General features: G+C 38.3%; 1 protein-coding gene and 1 pseudogene across 1 annotated transcript in view; one reads left to right on the top strand and one right to left on the bottom strand.

Annotated features, from left to right (window-relative positions):
- GPC6 (glypican 6) overlaps window positions 1-17,891 on the top strand; it is a 754,465-nt gene that overhangs the window by 534,771 nt on the left and 201,803 nt on the right. Inside the window, exon 4 of the mRNA XM_069008450.1 lies at window positions 16,849-17,014. Coding sequence (XP_068864551.1) covers window positions 16,849-17,014 — 166 coding nt within the window. The remainder of the gene's footprint in view (window positions 1-16,848; window positions 17,015-17,891) is intronic.
- Window positions 4,186-4,354, bottom strand: LOC138120241 (U2 spliceosomal RNA; annotated as a pseudogene).

The raw sequence follows: 17,891 nt of genomic DNA, 5'->3' as shown, positions 1-17,891 counted from the left end.
TAATCCATTCCATTCAGATTAGTCTGTGATATCAAATAATCCTGGGTACAGAAGCTTCTGAAGATTGTAAAACCAAAATTTCTCTAGATTGGATTTAAAAAATCAGTGTTTGAATGGTTTTCCTTTTCTTCTTGAGTGGTCGAAAATACTTTCATTTACTATCTCTAGAAGTAGATTAAACTTACTGTTCATACTAAAACAACTTAACTGGGACCTAGAAGAAGCTAATAAGTACTTCATTGGGACTTAAGATACAACAGTATGGCAGCTGGTGTGGGGTCAGTAGCTCTGACCGAGGAAGCTGTGACTGGTCAGAGAGATGGTCCCATGGAGGATCGTCTTCCCGAGGCCAGGTGTCTTCCCTCAGCTGCTAGCCAGAGTGCCTGTGCAGAGAAGCTTTCAGCTCTTAGTGATTTTCAGCTGGTGGTTCCAGCTCAGCTCTGCAGGGCAGCCTCCAGGCCACACCAGGGAGAGATGAGAGGCCCATGTAGCTGTTCCGCACAAGGCAGCTTTATTGGTCAGTACCTGGCGAAGGGGAGGCCAGTGACAGGCTTCTCTCTGCCCTCACAGGGGCAGGGGGCTAGCTTTTATAGGGATACAGGGGGTGGGTGTCAGAGGGTAAAGGCCAATGGGTTACAAAGGATCTGCATAGGGTCTCCCAGAGGATTCTGGGTTTGTCTTCTTCTTGCCGTAGCTGAAAGTGGTTGCCTTTCCAGGGAGTCCTGCTGGGAGATTGAGCACTCTCCTTATCTCCACAGGCATCCCTCCAGGGCGGGGGCTGGGCATGCCCCACATGAAAGCAAGGGCTTTGCTACAGAAATCTTTATGAGAAAGCTCAAGCACCTATAAAACAAGAGCAACATTCACTGAACTGTCAAAATTGCATTGTTTCCCTATTTTATATTATCAGTTATCAAATATTTATATTTGATTCTCTTGATTCTACATCAGATCTGTTTGGAAAATTTGTGACTAATAAAAACTTATCATTCATTCAGGTTTAATTTGTCTTGTGGACCAAGCCCCATTTTTTCATCAAATTTGAAGACCCAACAACTGAGAAAAATAATTGCAGTCCTTCTGTGTTAATGGTTGGACTCAATGATCTTAGACATTTTTTCCAACCTTATGGTGCCATGAAAATGTGACTGGTTGTCATTATAATGCTACTGTTTGAAAAGCAGCATGTAAAAATGGGCAGAATTCACATTTTAAATGCAGGCTTATATTTGTCATTTTTAGAACATGGAAGTATCTACTTCTGTGCTTGTAAAATACAGTGAAAACAAAGTTTTGCTCAGAACAAGGATCTTAAATAGATAGTAATTTTATTGAGGAAAAAAATCCCAGCTCAGTGGAATAAAGTTTCATAAAAAGTTGGTGAGGGATTTAGAATTGTAGAATATTGTGTTGAAAGTGACCCCCAAGGACCATCAAGTCCAGCTCCGGGTCTCATGTAGTAACACCCCAAGAGTCACACCATGTGCCTTGAGAACATTAACCAAATGCTTCTTGAACTCTGTCAGGCTGGTGCTGTGACCACTTTCCTGGGATGCCTGTTCCAGTGCCCAACCACCCTCTGGATGAAAAACCTTTTCCTAATATCCAGCCTAAACCTCCCCTAGAGAGTTTAATGCCATTCTCTCAGGTCCTGTCACTGGTCACCACAGAGAAAATATCAGTGTCTGCCCCTCCTCTTCCCCTCATAAGGAAGTTGCAAACTGCAGTGAGGTCTCCCTTCAGTCTCCTCCAGGCTGAACAAATCAAGTGATCTCAGCCACTCCTTGTGTAGCTTCCCCTCAAGGCCCTTCAGCATCTGTGTAGCCGTCCTTCGGACACTCTCTAATAGCTTTATGTCTTTCTTATATTGTCGTGCCCAAAACTGCACACAGGATTTGAGGAGAGGTTGCACCAACTAGGAGTACAGCTGAACAATCCCCTCCCTTGACCAGCTGGTGATTCCTATTAATGAGATAAAGGAAGCAAAATTAACTTTTTTGGTTTTGATCAAAGCAGTGAATAAAATCAATCTGCACAGTTTAATCTGATCTTCATTGTATCCCACCATATTTACAAAAGCTTCATCCTCATGGCCCCCTTTTTTTTTGTACACTGTATTTTCATATTCTTTTTTACATAAAAGAAAATAAAACCATATCAGTCACAGAGCATAAAAGATAAACATGTAATGAAACAAACTCAAACTCTGAAAGACTGTACTGTACTCTTAGTAAGATATCCAGCTCTTATTTAGCTCACAATATGGACTTTTCTCCTTGCAACATTATTCTCATTTTAAAACTTCTCCTATGAGAGAGAGAGAAAGGGAAAAATCAACTTATTAGATGAGTAAGTAATGTAATAGCTTCCTTTAATAACCATCTCTAGTTATCGCTTAGTTTTTAGACATTCAAAAAATAAACAAATAAAATGCAGTGCATAAGGGGTTTGCTTGCTCATTCAGTAGCATGTGATTAGCCATTAAATAATATAGCAAGATTATTATGTTAAAACCCATAATACTGAAGAAATTTCTTTTCTCTCTTGTGCACCTATGTCCATAAGTAATAGTGTTAAATTTTTCACATTTTCAACTACTGCAGAGGGAATACATATATTTAAATTGGAGTGATAACATGTAAAGAATTTTGTTGATGTTTTTCCTCTGAATGAAGAAATCCAGCTATAGTAAAATTCTTTCTGGTTCTGCTTGCCTTTCAGCACCCTTGACAACTGTAGGGTGAGAGGGAGGGGTGGGAGGAGAGGCTGATTTCTGTGCTTCAGGATTTCAGTCTTTGCTAAGTGTGTTTTCCTTTGGTTTTTTTTTTTTTTTCATTTCTTTAACTTTTTCTCATCATAATAGGTGCCCAGCAGTTATTTTTGTTCCATGTCTAGCAGCAGCAATGTCACTTGATCTCACCATTTTGTAAGTGTGTCCACACAGCCAGTCAGCAGTCTTGTAGGTAGAACGAGATACAGGGATGGGAACAAGACACATGGGTTGTAAAGGGCTGATTATAGTAAGAACCCACTTCCTGGAGTCATCTTATACAAGGGAGTATTTCTGCAACATTTTTTTGTACATTTTGTTACAGTGTTATTTGCCAAAGCTTTTTACAGTAGAGCTGATTTCACAGTGGTATTCCTGTTGTCTTCTTCACTCAAGGTGAGTAATACTGCTGCACTGAGGACGTCTCTCCCATCTTGTGAAATACCTTTGTGTTTTGGACACAACAGACTTTCCTTACTTTTAAAAGGTTTGGAAAGAGGTTGTGGTAGAATAGCTGACAGTTCATCCATACCGGAGATGGTAATGATGAGACATCATTCTGCAGGCATTATAAATGGATATCTGGCACCAAGAGTGCCTTTATGGTTTGAGAGTGTTTATCCTTGTGGTTCTGGAAACCAGACCACTAGGTGGATTATATTGCTGTACATAAATTGTATTCCAGCATGTTTTACAACTCAGGTGGCTTAATCAAATAGAGACAAATGGCAATGGAATGGCTGAAATACAAATTTACTGCCAGGTAGCCATTATATAGCATTATATATTTTTTTCTTTTACTGGATTTTCTGACTTAGCCAGCAGTAAATTCAGTCATTTTTCACTTAGAGACATGGGTCAAATTGTCATTCAGTCCAATCTGTTTGGTCTTTTGAGGTTCAACATGAATGGGAGTTTTTTCATCCAGCAAGGACTGACATCTTATTTTACAAGCTGTAGAACTTCTTTCAATTTCTTAAAGGAGAACTCATCATGCTGAGGGAGAAATACAAAAATCCTTTCCTTGGTCTGGCTGCAGATATGTTCAGGACCAGTTCAGTCAACAGCATAATCAAGACTGTTCTATTTCTTTTTTCTTTTAGAAAGACTGTGACAGTCTATTGGGAAGAATGACAGCAGCAGGGATGAGTGCAGTCCCAGTTCCAGGCCTTCCCCCATATACACTGTGTCTCAGACTGAGATTTCAGGAGTTCTCCATGCAGAGCATAGCTGCAGTGGCTGCATCAGGCCCTCAGTCAAGTGGTGGTACTGTAGTCATTGACTGCATCACCAGAAGATCTGTGGAAGCATGAGAAATCCAGAGTCCACCTAAAAAAAGATCAAACCACACAGGGTGGTTTTATGTGCAGATATCACATCCTGACACACAATCACAATGTGACCACAATAGGTGGAAGCACTGCACTTTTGGGTTGATGCATGGAGTGGATGGAGGAAATGATTACTCCTTCCCATGCCTTCCAAACCCATTTAATATAAAATCTTTAAGCTGAGGATGTATCAGATAATAAACTGATAAGAGAAGATGATGCACTTGATCTTAGCCAACAGCTGGGAAGTGTGCATCTGGGATAGGGGCTTCAGTGCATACTGCAGAGCATTCTGCCCACTGAGGATGATATAGGATCAGCACTTTCAAGGGCTGTTGACACATAAAAGATGACACATAAAAGAATGATTTCTTCACTTGAGAAAGTAAGAACTGTAAGTCAATACAGTTACAGTAGTTCATAGAGATAGCTGAAATTGCTGGGTTTTAAATTACTCTGGCAAAAATTCTGAGCAAAAGAAAATAATCTTAGGCTATATTGTTTATCTCCTTAATATCTTCTTTTAATTTTCACATTTATAGATCTGACGCCTCTTAGATACTAGTCAGCCCTACACAAAATGCATTTTCCTGCTCAGTTTTTGGTAAAGAAAAAATAATCTGAATAACATCTTACCTGCTGAGAATTTATGAGGAACAAGATATTAAAAATGTTTTCATATGGTTGTAGACACTATTTCTGGTTTGTACATCAATCTAAAATTCATGGTAGATTAAATCAAGATTTAATAGCAAATTTCACATATAGTCTATCTCTAATAATAAAAAAAGTAAATCTAACTGTCAGAGATATTTTAATAGAGTATGTTTGATCTGCTTCCTGCAGGCGTGAACAAATAACCGGCTTAGGCTTGACAAATTGTCTTTTATTTGGTACTTGCTTCTTTCAAACCAATGCTACAATGTCTGTACTTTCCATTGGAATTATTTCCCAAAAATTACAGTACCTGAAGTATAATTTTATAATACTAGGTATCATAAAGGCAATTTGCTGCTGCAGTTCACCCTTCTGCTATAGGGGAACAAGACATGTCTAATTTTAGTTTATCCATACACCATTTCAGGTTTTCTTCTGTTTATGTGGATCTGAATGTGAAGAAGGAAGAAACTTGAATCTTTTACCCAGGACTAGTTTGGTTTAATATGTAAAACATTCTCTGGGAAATTATACACTTGACTTCATGTCATGTAATCATCCAGAGCTAGTACTTTGGACCATGTTTTTCTTTAGTGTACAACTCAGAGACAAAATGCTGAGAAGAATCCTTGTTCTCATGTAGAAGCATTAATTCCCCTAACTATTCTTGTTTCAATCACCTTCCTGTGTTTGTCCTGCAGTGTCTTGGAAGAAGGACACACAGACACTAGTGAGGATCCCTCTGCTTTTACATTTTGTGTCTACAGGTGAGGAGATATGAGGAAGGGATTAAAAGGGAAATAAAAGAAAATAAAATGATGAGATGAAGATTTACTCTCAACTATGCAGTTCTAAAAACTGCAAGTGCACTACTCAGCAGAATTGTGGGCACACATCCCATAAACAGGTCATTCCAGACCATAGTCATCATCCCAAGGTGCATTTGAGCATCTGTTAAATATTTTATATATGGTACATATATTTACAAGTAGCTCTCTGAAAACCTAACAAGTATTTGAAAGACCATAAAGGAGGAAATGTTAACATGGAGCTATAGGGTGATCTCACATGACTTGGGCCCACATAATGTGGTGGGCATTTATGGATCTTATAAATAGATGGTGAACTATTTTTAAAGTATCGCTCTGCTTATGTGCTACACTGAATATATTACCGAGACATTGTTGTTGATTATTGGAACCAGCAATGTATCTGACTAGATCCTTGCTGGGATACCTGAAGACCTGACATTCTTCTTCTTCCCTTTAGAACTCAAGGAAATAGTTAAATATATTCCCTTCCAATCTATGTACTTGCATATGATTCACAAAACAGAATTCGTTTTACTGTCCTGTCCATTGTGGTCCAACCTGTGCTTAATTCACATCATAAAATTAAAAAGGAGAATAAGCAAAATATTATATTCTATTGTGTCCCAGAAAATTAACATCTTGCTTTGTAGTGGGCTGCAGGATATTCAGAAAACAGTCACTCTTTAAAGCAGGCTTTACATTCCTTGGCACATTGATGACAGCATTTTGTGCCTATCTTGTCTCTGACACAGTGTGACCAGCTTATTGCTAATAATCAGAGTGAATATTTTGTTTCAAAACTCAGCACTCTTTATTTGGCCTTTTGATTTTCATGGCAAAGGACCAAGAACATGAGCATCTTGAAAAGTCTTGTTTGATTTCTATGGATATACCTTAGCCTTTTTTCCCAATAGCCCGGGGCTAGTAATGAAATTTTACTATTTGAATTATTTCAATTTTCAGGAATATGATGGGGCTTAACAAGTAGGCAAAGCCATCAAACTTGGACTTACCTGCTTCATTTTTTATCCTACAATTTATCCTACAATTTATCCTACAATTCTATTTCTTTCTCTAGTAAGAACTCCCTCCTTTTAGTACTAATATACCCAGTTCCTACCCTTTTGTCACTTCGATTATGCGGCTCAGACAATTAATCAGTTACAGGGGAAAACAGCTGTAAGGAATCTACATATCCTTACTTGCTGTATCTCAGAGATTGCCACTGTCAGCTAATTCAGATAGTGATCACATTACTATTTAGTGACCACCTTACTATAAACTTTAAAGTGTCTTTTGCATCATGACTCCAGGTTTCTTAGAGCAGGAAGGCGCAGGAACAAGTTGGGTCAATCTGCTGTCACTTGTCACCTCGAATTATTGCATAACTTACCATCAACCAAGACTGCCAATATTATGTATGCATATATTTCTTTCTCATGAGCGTGTTGTTGCTGACACTGCACGAATAAGACATCCCACAGCCCTTTCCACCACTCTGATTCATGCCCTTTTTAAGTCAGTGAAACAATTCACACATCAGTAGACAGTGAAGGAGAGGTACTTCTGAGTACTTGTGAGTGATCAGAGAAGTTTTTCCGAGCGTGCTCTCTCTCTCTCTCTCTCTCTCTCTGAGAGAACTGTTTTTCTTCTCAGGTGCTTTTTTGCTTGGCACGGTGAATCATAGGCAATCAGCAAGAATGCCCTTAGGTATATAGTCTGCATTTCAAACTTCGTGGGTGTTGCAAGTAGGACTGATTTTGACCATTCTTCTCATCACTTTCTTATCCAGATACTGCTGCACAAAACGTCTAAGTGCTCGATTTGATCATTATCTCCTGCTGTGACAGTTCTCTTTCTCTCAGAGTTTTTCCTTCTGCTTATCTGGGGGTTTGATTTCCAGATTATCAAGGACCTCCCTTTCTATTTATGATTTGTACCTGGGCAATACTTAACCTACTTCTCTACAGCAGGTTTTTTCCCACACAGGGAGCACGAGGCTGGAAGAAATGAGCACACTTCCTTTAAGTGAGAGGCAGTTTTGTTTTTCCTCTGGGAAGAAAGCAGAGTAGCTACTTTTTATTAAGAGAGTATCTTAAAGTTTATGTTCCAGAAGAGATGGTGAGAAAGCCTAACAGCTGTGAGATTCCTTCCTTGTGTCTGTGTGATAGAAAACTTTCCATCTTCTGCAAGTGGATAGAAGAAATTATTTCAGAGATTTTTCACCTTAGTGTTGTCCTTGAAATGCTAGGAAAGTAACAGATGGAATCTGTACCTCAAATTCTGTTTAATGTGGGATTACTCTAAAAACAGATGAGAAAGATAAATATTCTTTCACAAAATTTGCAGGGCAGATTTTTCAGCTCAATAATATCTCATGGGATTTAAATCCTTGTGTCCTGGAATATTTTCTCAGCTTGCAGGATTTTAAGTCAAATAAATTTTCATTTCCACCTAGTTTGCTTGAATTTAATTACATTTTTGACAGGTAAAATGGGATTTAAGAACATTTTAATATTTATATCTGAGTGCTCAAACATTTTATTTTGTAAAAAAAAAAATTCTTTAAAGCGTCATTCAGATGTGAATCAAGAGATTAAAAAATAAGCTTTACACAAAATATCTTGTGACTGCTGCTTTTCAAGTGGTTTTCTAAATTTAGATTTTCTGTATTCAGATCATCTGATAAGTAATTTTCCTAGTTTCCTAAAAATAGGAGAAGCTATTCTTTCCCTCTGTAAAGAGAGCTTCGGTCTCACCCAAGTAAACATCTGAACATTTTGTCCTTGTCTTTTTTTTGCTCTTGACTTCTGTAGGGAAATTGTGAAATTCCACAACTCACCTGTCCAACAGTTATTTATTATTTGATGTGCAACCTCCTGCTGTAATCTCTTAGAGACTGTCAGTCCTTATTTTCATATGGCCACTTTCACAATTACGTGTCACGATCAGTTAGGCAAATTATAGATAAGAGCAATGCTCATAGGCACTGCTCAAAAATTCTGATGCTTAACATTTAGGGGTTTATATACTTAAATTCCTTTAGAAATGGCTTGTAATAGTTTGTGGTTTTTCATCTGCTAAATAGAGGGGCAATGTTAGTACACATTCCAGAACTATACACATACTGGAACACAACTGAGATGACAAAATAAGTAAGAAAAATGCCTCAAATTTTAATAGGCGTTAGAAAGAAAGGTACTTGCCATGTTTTGCATGATTTCAAAGTCATGATTACTGGAAAAGAACATCTCAGTTGGACAAGAACGACGGCTAAAATTTCGTCTTCTTCCTTAGTGCTGCACAGTTTGTACCAGATAATAAATGTGTAAATTTTTTGTTACATTATAAATCTTCTCTAGGGTTCGACTATATTGCCCTAAATTTTTTCTAATAATTTTATTAACATCTTGAACTATACATTATACATTTGCTAGAAAAATATTTTCTGGGATATGAATATATTAAAATTAAAATGGCCATGTTTTGTCTCATCATATTCATGAGATAATACTATCCCAGGATGGTGGGAATCTTGAAGCTCCTTAACTGGCTGTAGTTTTTTATTTTTAGTTTTATATAATTCAAGCACAAAGTCAAAGGCACTAGTACAAAGCTGTAGTACTTAAACCAGGTCTTCTAGCTTTCAGTCATCTGGGGTGACTGAAACTGCTAAAAAGATAGCTATTTTTGTCTTTAGGAGGTTAGTATTAGACTAGACTTTTGGTTGATATAAGCAAATATTCTCAAATTGACCTTCTACAACATAAATTCCCAATTGAGTGTGGCTGATGCAGTACTTCCATTTTTATATCAGATTGTGCTATAAAAGCAGTGAACTGAGGTCTTCGCTTCTGTGAGCCAGTCTGAAGCAATGAGAAGTACTTCAATAGAGCATTCAAAATCTTATGAATATTTCTATGTAGTTCTAATTGGATACATACAGACATAATTGCAGCTGAAATCTGCTGAAAAGAACTTTCTTGATACCTTGATTATTAAATTAAATCAGCAATAACACAGTGTTCATGAAAACAGCCAAAATATGGACAAAAAGAAAATTTAATTACTTGGATCCAACAGTGAGCAGATCTTCTTTGAAGAAAAGAAAGAGCAAAAGGAAGAAAATCATCATTACAAGCAAAGCTTTACCTGCTCTTCCCAGTAATAAAAACAAACAACAAAAAAAATCAATAGGGAGTAATTGTAACATGTGGATGAGATAATGTAAAAGCTCTATGGAAAAAATAGTCACTGACTGGGCTGAAGTTTTGTCATTGTCCTGAAGTTAATTAAAGATGAAAGAAAAAGCTCTCAGGATGTGTGATCCAAAGGTTTCTAATAATCTTGTGTGCCCTATAAAGTGTGCTTCATGATACATCTCAGTCTGATCCTGGTTACATCACTGTTATGATGGGTGATCAGAATTAAGGGTTTTGTGCTTAGCAGAAATTTCCTCAGTTCTAGTACACTGAATGCAATTCTAAATTAAAGGTTTTTCTTTTTCCTTCTTTTCTGAAATCACAAGCATGAACCACTAATCCTTATGTCCCCTTTGATTTTAAATAGAATATTTGATAGAAATGCTAGAATTAAACTGGGGAGAATTTTGGGGCAGGAATCCCTGGAATTGTACCATGAAGTTCTCCACAGATCAGCTTTCTGATAAAAGCATGTAGGGAGACTTCTTGAAGTTAATCAAAACATTCTAATGTATACAAGTTAAAACCCTGACCTGGCCACATACATAAGCATTTTATTACACAAGGATAGTGAAGGGCCTTGAGGGGAAGCCATATGAGGAGTGGCTGAGGTCACTTGGTCTGTTCAGCCTGGAGAAGAAGAAACTGAGGGGAGACCTCATTTCACTCTACAACTTCCTCATGAGGGGAAGAGGAGGAGCAGGCACTGATCTCTTCTCTGTGGTAACCAGTGACAGGACCCGAGGGAATGGCCTGAAGTTGTGTCAGGGCAGGTTTAGGTTGGATATTAGAAAAAAAGTTCTTCACCCAGAGGGTGGTTGGGCACTGGAACAGGCTCCCTGGGGAAGTGGTCACAGCACCAGCCTGACAAGAAGCATTTGTACAATGTTCTCAGGCACATGGTGTGACTCTTGGGGTGTCCTGTGCAGGGCCAGGAGTTGGACTCAACGATCCTGATGGGTCCTTTCCAACTCAACATATTCTATGATTCTGTGAGTCTAGTCCTGTATAAACTCTTGAGATAAGTAGGCTATGAATAAAATTATACTTGGGAAACTTAGGCATTTTTCTATCATTAAGTAGATGGACTGCACAGAGATCAAAAAAATAATTTAAGGATGCCAGTACCTCAGTTTCTCAGACAGTGCACCATGCCTTTGCTGGACACACATCAGCTTGCTGAATGGAAAGCTGGATGATTTAGCCAATACTCAACTGTTAAAGACAGGGATTTCTTTCAAAATTCTCTGCACCTATGGACCATTTACATGGGCTTGCAGGAATATACCTCACCCTCATCTTGAACACCAAATTGGAAGGAAGTAGAAATTTCCAATTTTAATCCAGCAGTCTGATTTTTAATGCATTTGTAAAGCTTATGAAAAATAAAATATAATCCTCTTCTCCTTCAAACTATGGGTCGTTCTAGTGTAAAGGCATTTTTAAAGAGTGTCTACTTCCTTGCCCAATTGGCTAGAAATTAATAGGTTCCTCCCAGCAGTTTCTCCCGCAAGGTCTTCATGCTAAGGAGTGACTCCGTGGTTTCAAATAGGAGTTCCTTTGGGTGCGCAGGAAATGTAGGAAGTATGTAAGTTCCCTGATGTGGTGTCAGTAGTGATTAATTTTGCTCATATTGGACAAATTTTATTTTATGCCAAGAAATGACAGGGTCTGGACCTAAGTGTGGTGTATGGACTTATTCTGTGAGTTTGGGTACATTCAATATAACTTTGGAAGAACACCCCTACTTTATTACGAGACAATGTATGCCAGCTACTTCAGTAAGAAATCTCCTATAAATAAACACAGAGAAACCATATCTGAACATGTTTGATTCTTCTAAAGGTGACCAGTTGTTTAATCAGTTTGTCTGACTTTTTGTATCAGAAAAATAAGATTTATGTTCATATACTTGACAAAGCCAAGGATTTTGATTATAAAAACAGGTCAAATACATAACAAAGCAGTCTGCAAATGCAGTGTTTCCTGGCTTTTACCCAAAGAAGTTCTCACCTCAATTATTTATATTTGCAAGTTCACCATTGCAAAATCTGTCTTCTAGATGAAATAATATTCCTCCTAGACTTTCTGAAGGGGGAAAACAAGTGTTCAGTAATGAAGCTCTTAAGAATATTGCTTTTTGGGGGTTTTGCATGTATGCAAAAACATGCATTTAGATAAAGCTGAAGCTGTCAGAAAATGTTACAAAGTGCAGTAATGTAACATGTCCTGAAGCTACTAGGCTCAGTCAAAGCTCAGAAAGGCACTTTTCTGATGTGTTGTATTCCACGTATGCTTACGCTAAACTGAAGCTGTCCTGGTCAGTCAGGGAGACAGCATGCTATAATTAATGACTCCTCTGTAGCAGCTTCCCCAGTTATGTCATTCAGTGGGATCTGACTGATTTATATGATTTACGTATGAACCAGTTATTTCCAAACTTCGAAGTCTATGCAAATTTCTCTGCTGCGATTACCGTAGAGCAAATTGCAATGTGTTTTAAAAGACAAAAAAGAAAAAAATCAAGCTGTACCTATCCACAAATGTTACTTACAGAAAAAAACATTGAAACTTCTGAGCTGAGGAACAGGTCTCCTTGGGAAATGCAGGTTTTAAGATTTTGAATACCTCTGAATGCAATTAATGCTTTTTGGCTGGTCTGCAGAGAAGTACTTAGGTGTGAGAGACTGAATTTTATTTTTTTAAGATGGAAATGAGAAATGGGCTTTGAAAATGCATTTCATAGCATTTTTCAGCAGCAAGAAGGTGGTTGAAAATCAACTTTGTGTGATAGTCTCCAGATTTCATGAGTTCATAGCTTTCTGAAATACTCTCACTCTAAGCTGGATATTTTTTTATATTTGAGTTCTTACCAAGATTTCAGAATCTTAGAGCAAAATTTGATTATTTTTTGCATGAAAGATAATTCAGCTGTTGCTGAGAGAAGAAAAAGACCTAACTGTATTCTTTGAAAATAAAGGTACAGAAAAAACAACTGAAGCTGAGAACTGAAACCTGGCTGCTCACTGAAGTCTATGTTCAGAAAGGCACTTAACTGCTGTAATACAACATTTAACTTTTAGCCTTCAGACTCCTAAAGTAGCTGTGCTACTGGTAATATTTCCCTGAGCCACAGTTTGGATACCTAATGGTACATCAGTACTGCTAAGTGACAGGTGAATATGGAGCAGGATTGAGAACGGGACTCATCCCTTGCTTGGGTCACAGCTTAATTGTTAGCCCTCTTCACAGATGTGTTTTGGACCTCTCCACCTGTCTCTCCGTTCAATACACTTTTGGCAGGATAGACACTGCCTCCAGAGACCTGCATGAAGATATCTGTCTTGTTGTGGTCCCCTCCCTTCTTTCAGTGCTAAGCAGAGTATAGTCTAAGCACTATGAAACCACTGGTCTCACTTCAAAACACACAACATTATACTTAGCTTCCTTTTACTCCCATTGCCTGCGCAACTGACTCCTATTATTCTGAACACTTTGAGCTGAAAAAAACCACACAAAATAATAATCAGGTATTTTAGTCACTCAGGCACTAAGTGGAACCCAGAGGAGATGTAGTGCCAACACAGTGAGGTACTATGGGATGTGGCCAACTTGGAGCAGAAGGTGCGAGCAGTAAGCAAAGTGAATGTAAGCCAGCAGGCACAGCAATTCATCTATGCTTCCATTTTATGTCACCAGTGTAGCATATTCTGAAACCAAGTTCTGCAACAGCCAGCTTGATCAGCAAGGATCTGCTAGCGTTAGTCTTTGGCAGAAGATGATGTAGATAAGTCAGATGCAGATATAAACAACATGATAAAGGCTTCTGTAGAAACCTCCGTCTGCTTTTTTCTTGGGCTCACCTCTTGGCTTCTTCTCTTAAAAAAGCATATTACTTCACTCCTAACATAAGCAGAGCACCTTTCTTTCTTGTAAAATGCTGTTAATGATGCCACTGTTTTGTATGGGAAATATTAAGACATTCAGACAAGATATGAGACACCTGGGTCCTGCTCATTCTTTTTGAGTGGTTGGAAGTTACCCTGACTGCTTCACAGTGGACTGTGATGGGAAGTACTCTGTTAAAGCAATTCTGTAATGTGACAAGAATTCAAGGTTCACAGTGCCTGTGTAAATAGATACTCTAACTGGCCTTTAGGGTTCTGTCCTAGCAGATCTGAGACATGATCTGGATCTCTGGCAGAGTAAGGCATGATAGCTAGTTTCCTCCCAGACGGCACTTGTTATAAAATAAGGCTCACATAAATATTGATGATTTTTTTAATATAAAGACAATATAAGAAAGGTAATATATCATGTAAAGACAGGGACTGTCTTCTGTCTTTTAGATATGCTTTTCAAGAATTATATTGACGGGAAGTTTCTGTGTAAGATCAAGATCTTACAGGTATATGTCAGCAAAAGTACCAAAGTGGATTTGGGAAGGTGTGGATGGGAGAACATGTGGATTCCAACTGAATTTAGAGGCCAACTAGGTGCTGATGACTTGGCATTGATGAGACTACTAGAACTGGGAAGATGCATAACTTTAAGCATGTGTGCTGGTTTGGCCAAATTTAGAAATATATCCTCTGAGAGAAGGCAGGTTACAACCACCCCTCCACCACCAGGTTCGGGGAAAAATAAATTTTCCTCAAAGGAAAGTGAAAGAGATAAAAACTATTTATTTAACAAACACACAGGAAAAGGAAAATAATGCTAAATAATAAAATCTCTCGCTGTGGAGAAAAAACCTGGGAAAGTGTTGGAGTCCTCCCTTTGGTCTCCTCGGAGCTGGGGCTTGGCCCAGGCCCAGGCCCTCTGTGCCCGGTGGAAAGTCCTCCTGGTATGTTCTGATATTGAAGCAGTCCAGCAGAAAAGGGAGAAAATCTGAAATTCCAGAGAAGGAAAAGCAAAATTCAACTTTCAGTCTCTCTCCAGAGAAAAAGAAACTGAACAACTGGCCAAAAGCTGACTGGGCAGCCACAAGCCGGGTGCTTCCTCACTCCCCTGCTGCAGCTGGGAAAAGAAAAAGTCGCCATCTCTGTGTGACCTTGAACAAGCTGCAAACTGCTTTGAAAAAGTTTTGTTCAGTTTTTCCTTCCCCCTCTCAGGCTAAGTTTAAAGGCATAAAAAGGCACAAAGTTAATTTCTGGGCATAGGCCAGCGATATGGGATACACATCATAAAGTCACCCCAAGACAGCATGAAACAAACCTAGCTGGTAAAACTCTTGGTATTCACAGCTATAGCTTTAAGCAGCAATTTCAATATAAATTTGAAGATCCTGTTGTTGACTGTAAATATACAGTAAATATTACTTCCTTCTTTGGTGTTAGTCTTTTTGTAAAAATTGACCTGTTCTAGGTTTGGAGGTATACAGCATCTGGATAAGTGACTCTGAAAATTAGTTCTGAGCAGTGAAAATAGTAAAATATGCCTTCTTTTGAATCTGGATTTTCTGCTGTTCAATAAGGTGAAAGTTCCCCTTGTGCTTTTTCTAACCATAGCATCATTTTCAGCGTGGATCCTTTGATATCTGTGAGGAACTGACCTCTTATTTCACCCTTTTCCTCAATAAAGGCCTCAATAATAGAGCCTCTCTCCTTTCCCTCAGCTGTCTATTTAAAAAGAAAAAATGTGTAAGATCTTAATGTACTGAGAAGTGAAGTCCTCAATCAAATTTGACTGAAAGTGGCTGATGGGTCAAAAGCTATTGGAAAAGGATGGATACATATACCTTCACACATACCATCAGTGTTGTGCTAGTAAAGTGCATTTCCCTAGGAAATGAAGGCAAAAATCCCTTCTGAGCATATTCAGAAGCATGTGCTGTATCTCATAACAGAACTATTCTCATGTAAAAATGTCCTGTGTAAAGAGTATGTTCTCTAAAAATCAATAATTTAACATCAAAAAGGGAGAAACAAATTCCAGAGATAAAGAAACACAATTTTAGTACAATCTTGATAATACAAATGACATCAATCAGTTCAGCCTGTACCACTATAGTGCAGTTAGATCCATGCTTTCAGCACAAGTTACCATGATTATGGAAAAACAGTTTAATCCCTTCAAATTCATATCAGTAGTGTTGCATTTATTCATAAACCAACAGGTTGAGTGAAAGGAGTTCCATTGCTTTGCAATCTCCTGTCCAGGAATTTTGAAATCACTGAGGAACCTGCAGCCCTTTGTCATTGCTCTAGATTGTCACTCCAGCATGAGAAACTTGTGCTCCACTGCACCGTGACAAGATGCTTATGTGAGTAGTACCTAGTGTGCATTTTTAACCCAAGTTAGAAACTTTGGCATGAAAATGTGTATTTTACTAGTACATACGACTTTTAAAGTCTGAGATTAGATGATTAAATACAGAAGAGAAGTTCACCATGTGCAGACATGCCATACTGATATGTAAATTGAAATGCATTAGACTGTGGTCTATAATACTTTTTGTCACTTGAGATGTTGAAAGCATACAAAAAAAATTAAAAACCCCAAACAAACCCTGTCTGATCTTTTTATGAATTTGTCTGAGAAGACGGAAGGATATTTTTGTCTGAAAACAGAATGATATCCCTTTGTCATGGTGCAGTTCTGAATAAATTTATAGAAACCGTCAAGATTATCCTGGATTTACTGTGCTTTGATAAACAGGAGATTTTAATCCAGTGCCGGTGTGACCGACAGTTCTATCTTACATAGGAAGAGTGAGGAGTCTCCTCAGGATCTCCATGTTAGGATCAGTCAGTTACTACCCAGCTGATTCCCGAAATGTTTTTCCTTCGCTTTCCAGCAGATTTTGTGTGGGAGGGCTGGGGAGGCAAGCACTGCTATCAGTAAGGGAGTGTTGATTTTTGCATTCCTGAAAGTCGCTGCTGTGCTAAATGAAGGTAATTGGCAGGAATCGATTAGTCTTATAGGAGGGTGTTACTAAGGGTTGAGCTCTTTTCACAAATTGCCCCTTCTGCACTTATTGCTTGAGAGGCATAGTCTCAGCCATCCCGAAATTCACAGAACAGGAGATTGATTTCCTCCTTTTTCTTTTTCTTTCCCTGCCTTAAACTCTGCAGGTCAGTCCCACCCCAGGGTGCATCCGGGCGTTAATGAAGATGTTGTACTGCCCTTACTGCAGAGGACTTCCCACTGTGAAACCTTGCAACAACTATTGCCTCAATGTAATGAAGGGCTGCCTAGCAAATCAGGCTGATTTGGATACTGAGTGGAATCTGTTCATAGGTAAGAAGAGTTTAAATATTAGTGAAAGGAAACTCTGGTAATAGCAAATCTCTGCAGAGTTCTGTGAGGTTAGAAGACACTGTTGGTCAATATTCGGAATGAACTGCAGATGCAGCACACTTTCTAATTGAACTTAATGGCTTGTAGTAAGAAATGACTGCTCACCCTGCCCTAAGCCAGCCACGTTTCACATTTCGTATTTCCAAAGGAATGATGTGGTGTTACAGCTCCTGAGCTGAATTATTACATGCTATGTGAAGTGTTGAGAAAGATTTGGTTGAGGATTTGATAACAAGCTTAACATGGCAGAAATAGTATGTATTACAACTGAAAACTAGGCTCTTGCAAGCTGAGGAGATAATAACATTGTATAACATCCAGTCAACATAAATCACAACAGCTGCTGTTCTTAATTCTGGTAGTATATAGGCAAAAAACGTTCAAAAGTTACATACATGAGAAATCATTAATTCCTCATTCTTGCTTAAAATATGCTAATTTCTCCCTTCCAGTGTACTGAATAGAAAGTACCAAACATGCAACCCAATGTTAGAATGGAGCATAGAATACATATTTAAGAAAAACTGCTCCTATGGTTTTATTCACATAATTCTTCACTCAAATAAACTAAGAATAAAACAAAAAAGAAATCTCCCTTAAAGCCATTCAGCTATCCTATAGCAAAACAAAGCAAAACAAAAAAACAGCCAACAAAAAAAAGCCCAAAACCCACAACCAAAAAAAACCCAAAAACCTCCCAGAAGTTACATATAAGAAAAAACATTAGTTTTAGGTTGCTTTTGGTGATAGGATAGGATGAGAGTTAGACAAGGCTGATAACAATATGGAAGGAATGGAAACAGCTAGTTACCCTAGA

This window comes from Aphelocoma coerulescens, chromosome 1, assembly GCF_041296385.1.
Source record: "Aphelocoma coerulescens isolate FSJ_1873_10779 chromosome 1, UR_Acoe_1.0, whole genome shotgun sequence".
Lineage (NCBI taxonomy): Eukaryota > Metazoa > Chordata > Aves > Passeriformes > Corvidae > Aphelocoma > Aphelocoma coerulescens.
Note: the sequence above shows the minus strand (reverse complement) of the source record. Positions and strands in the feature narration are given on the sequence as shown.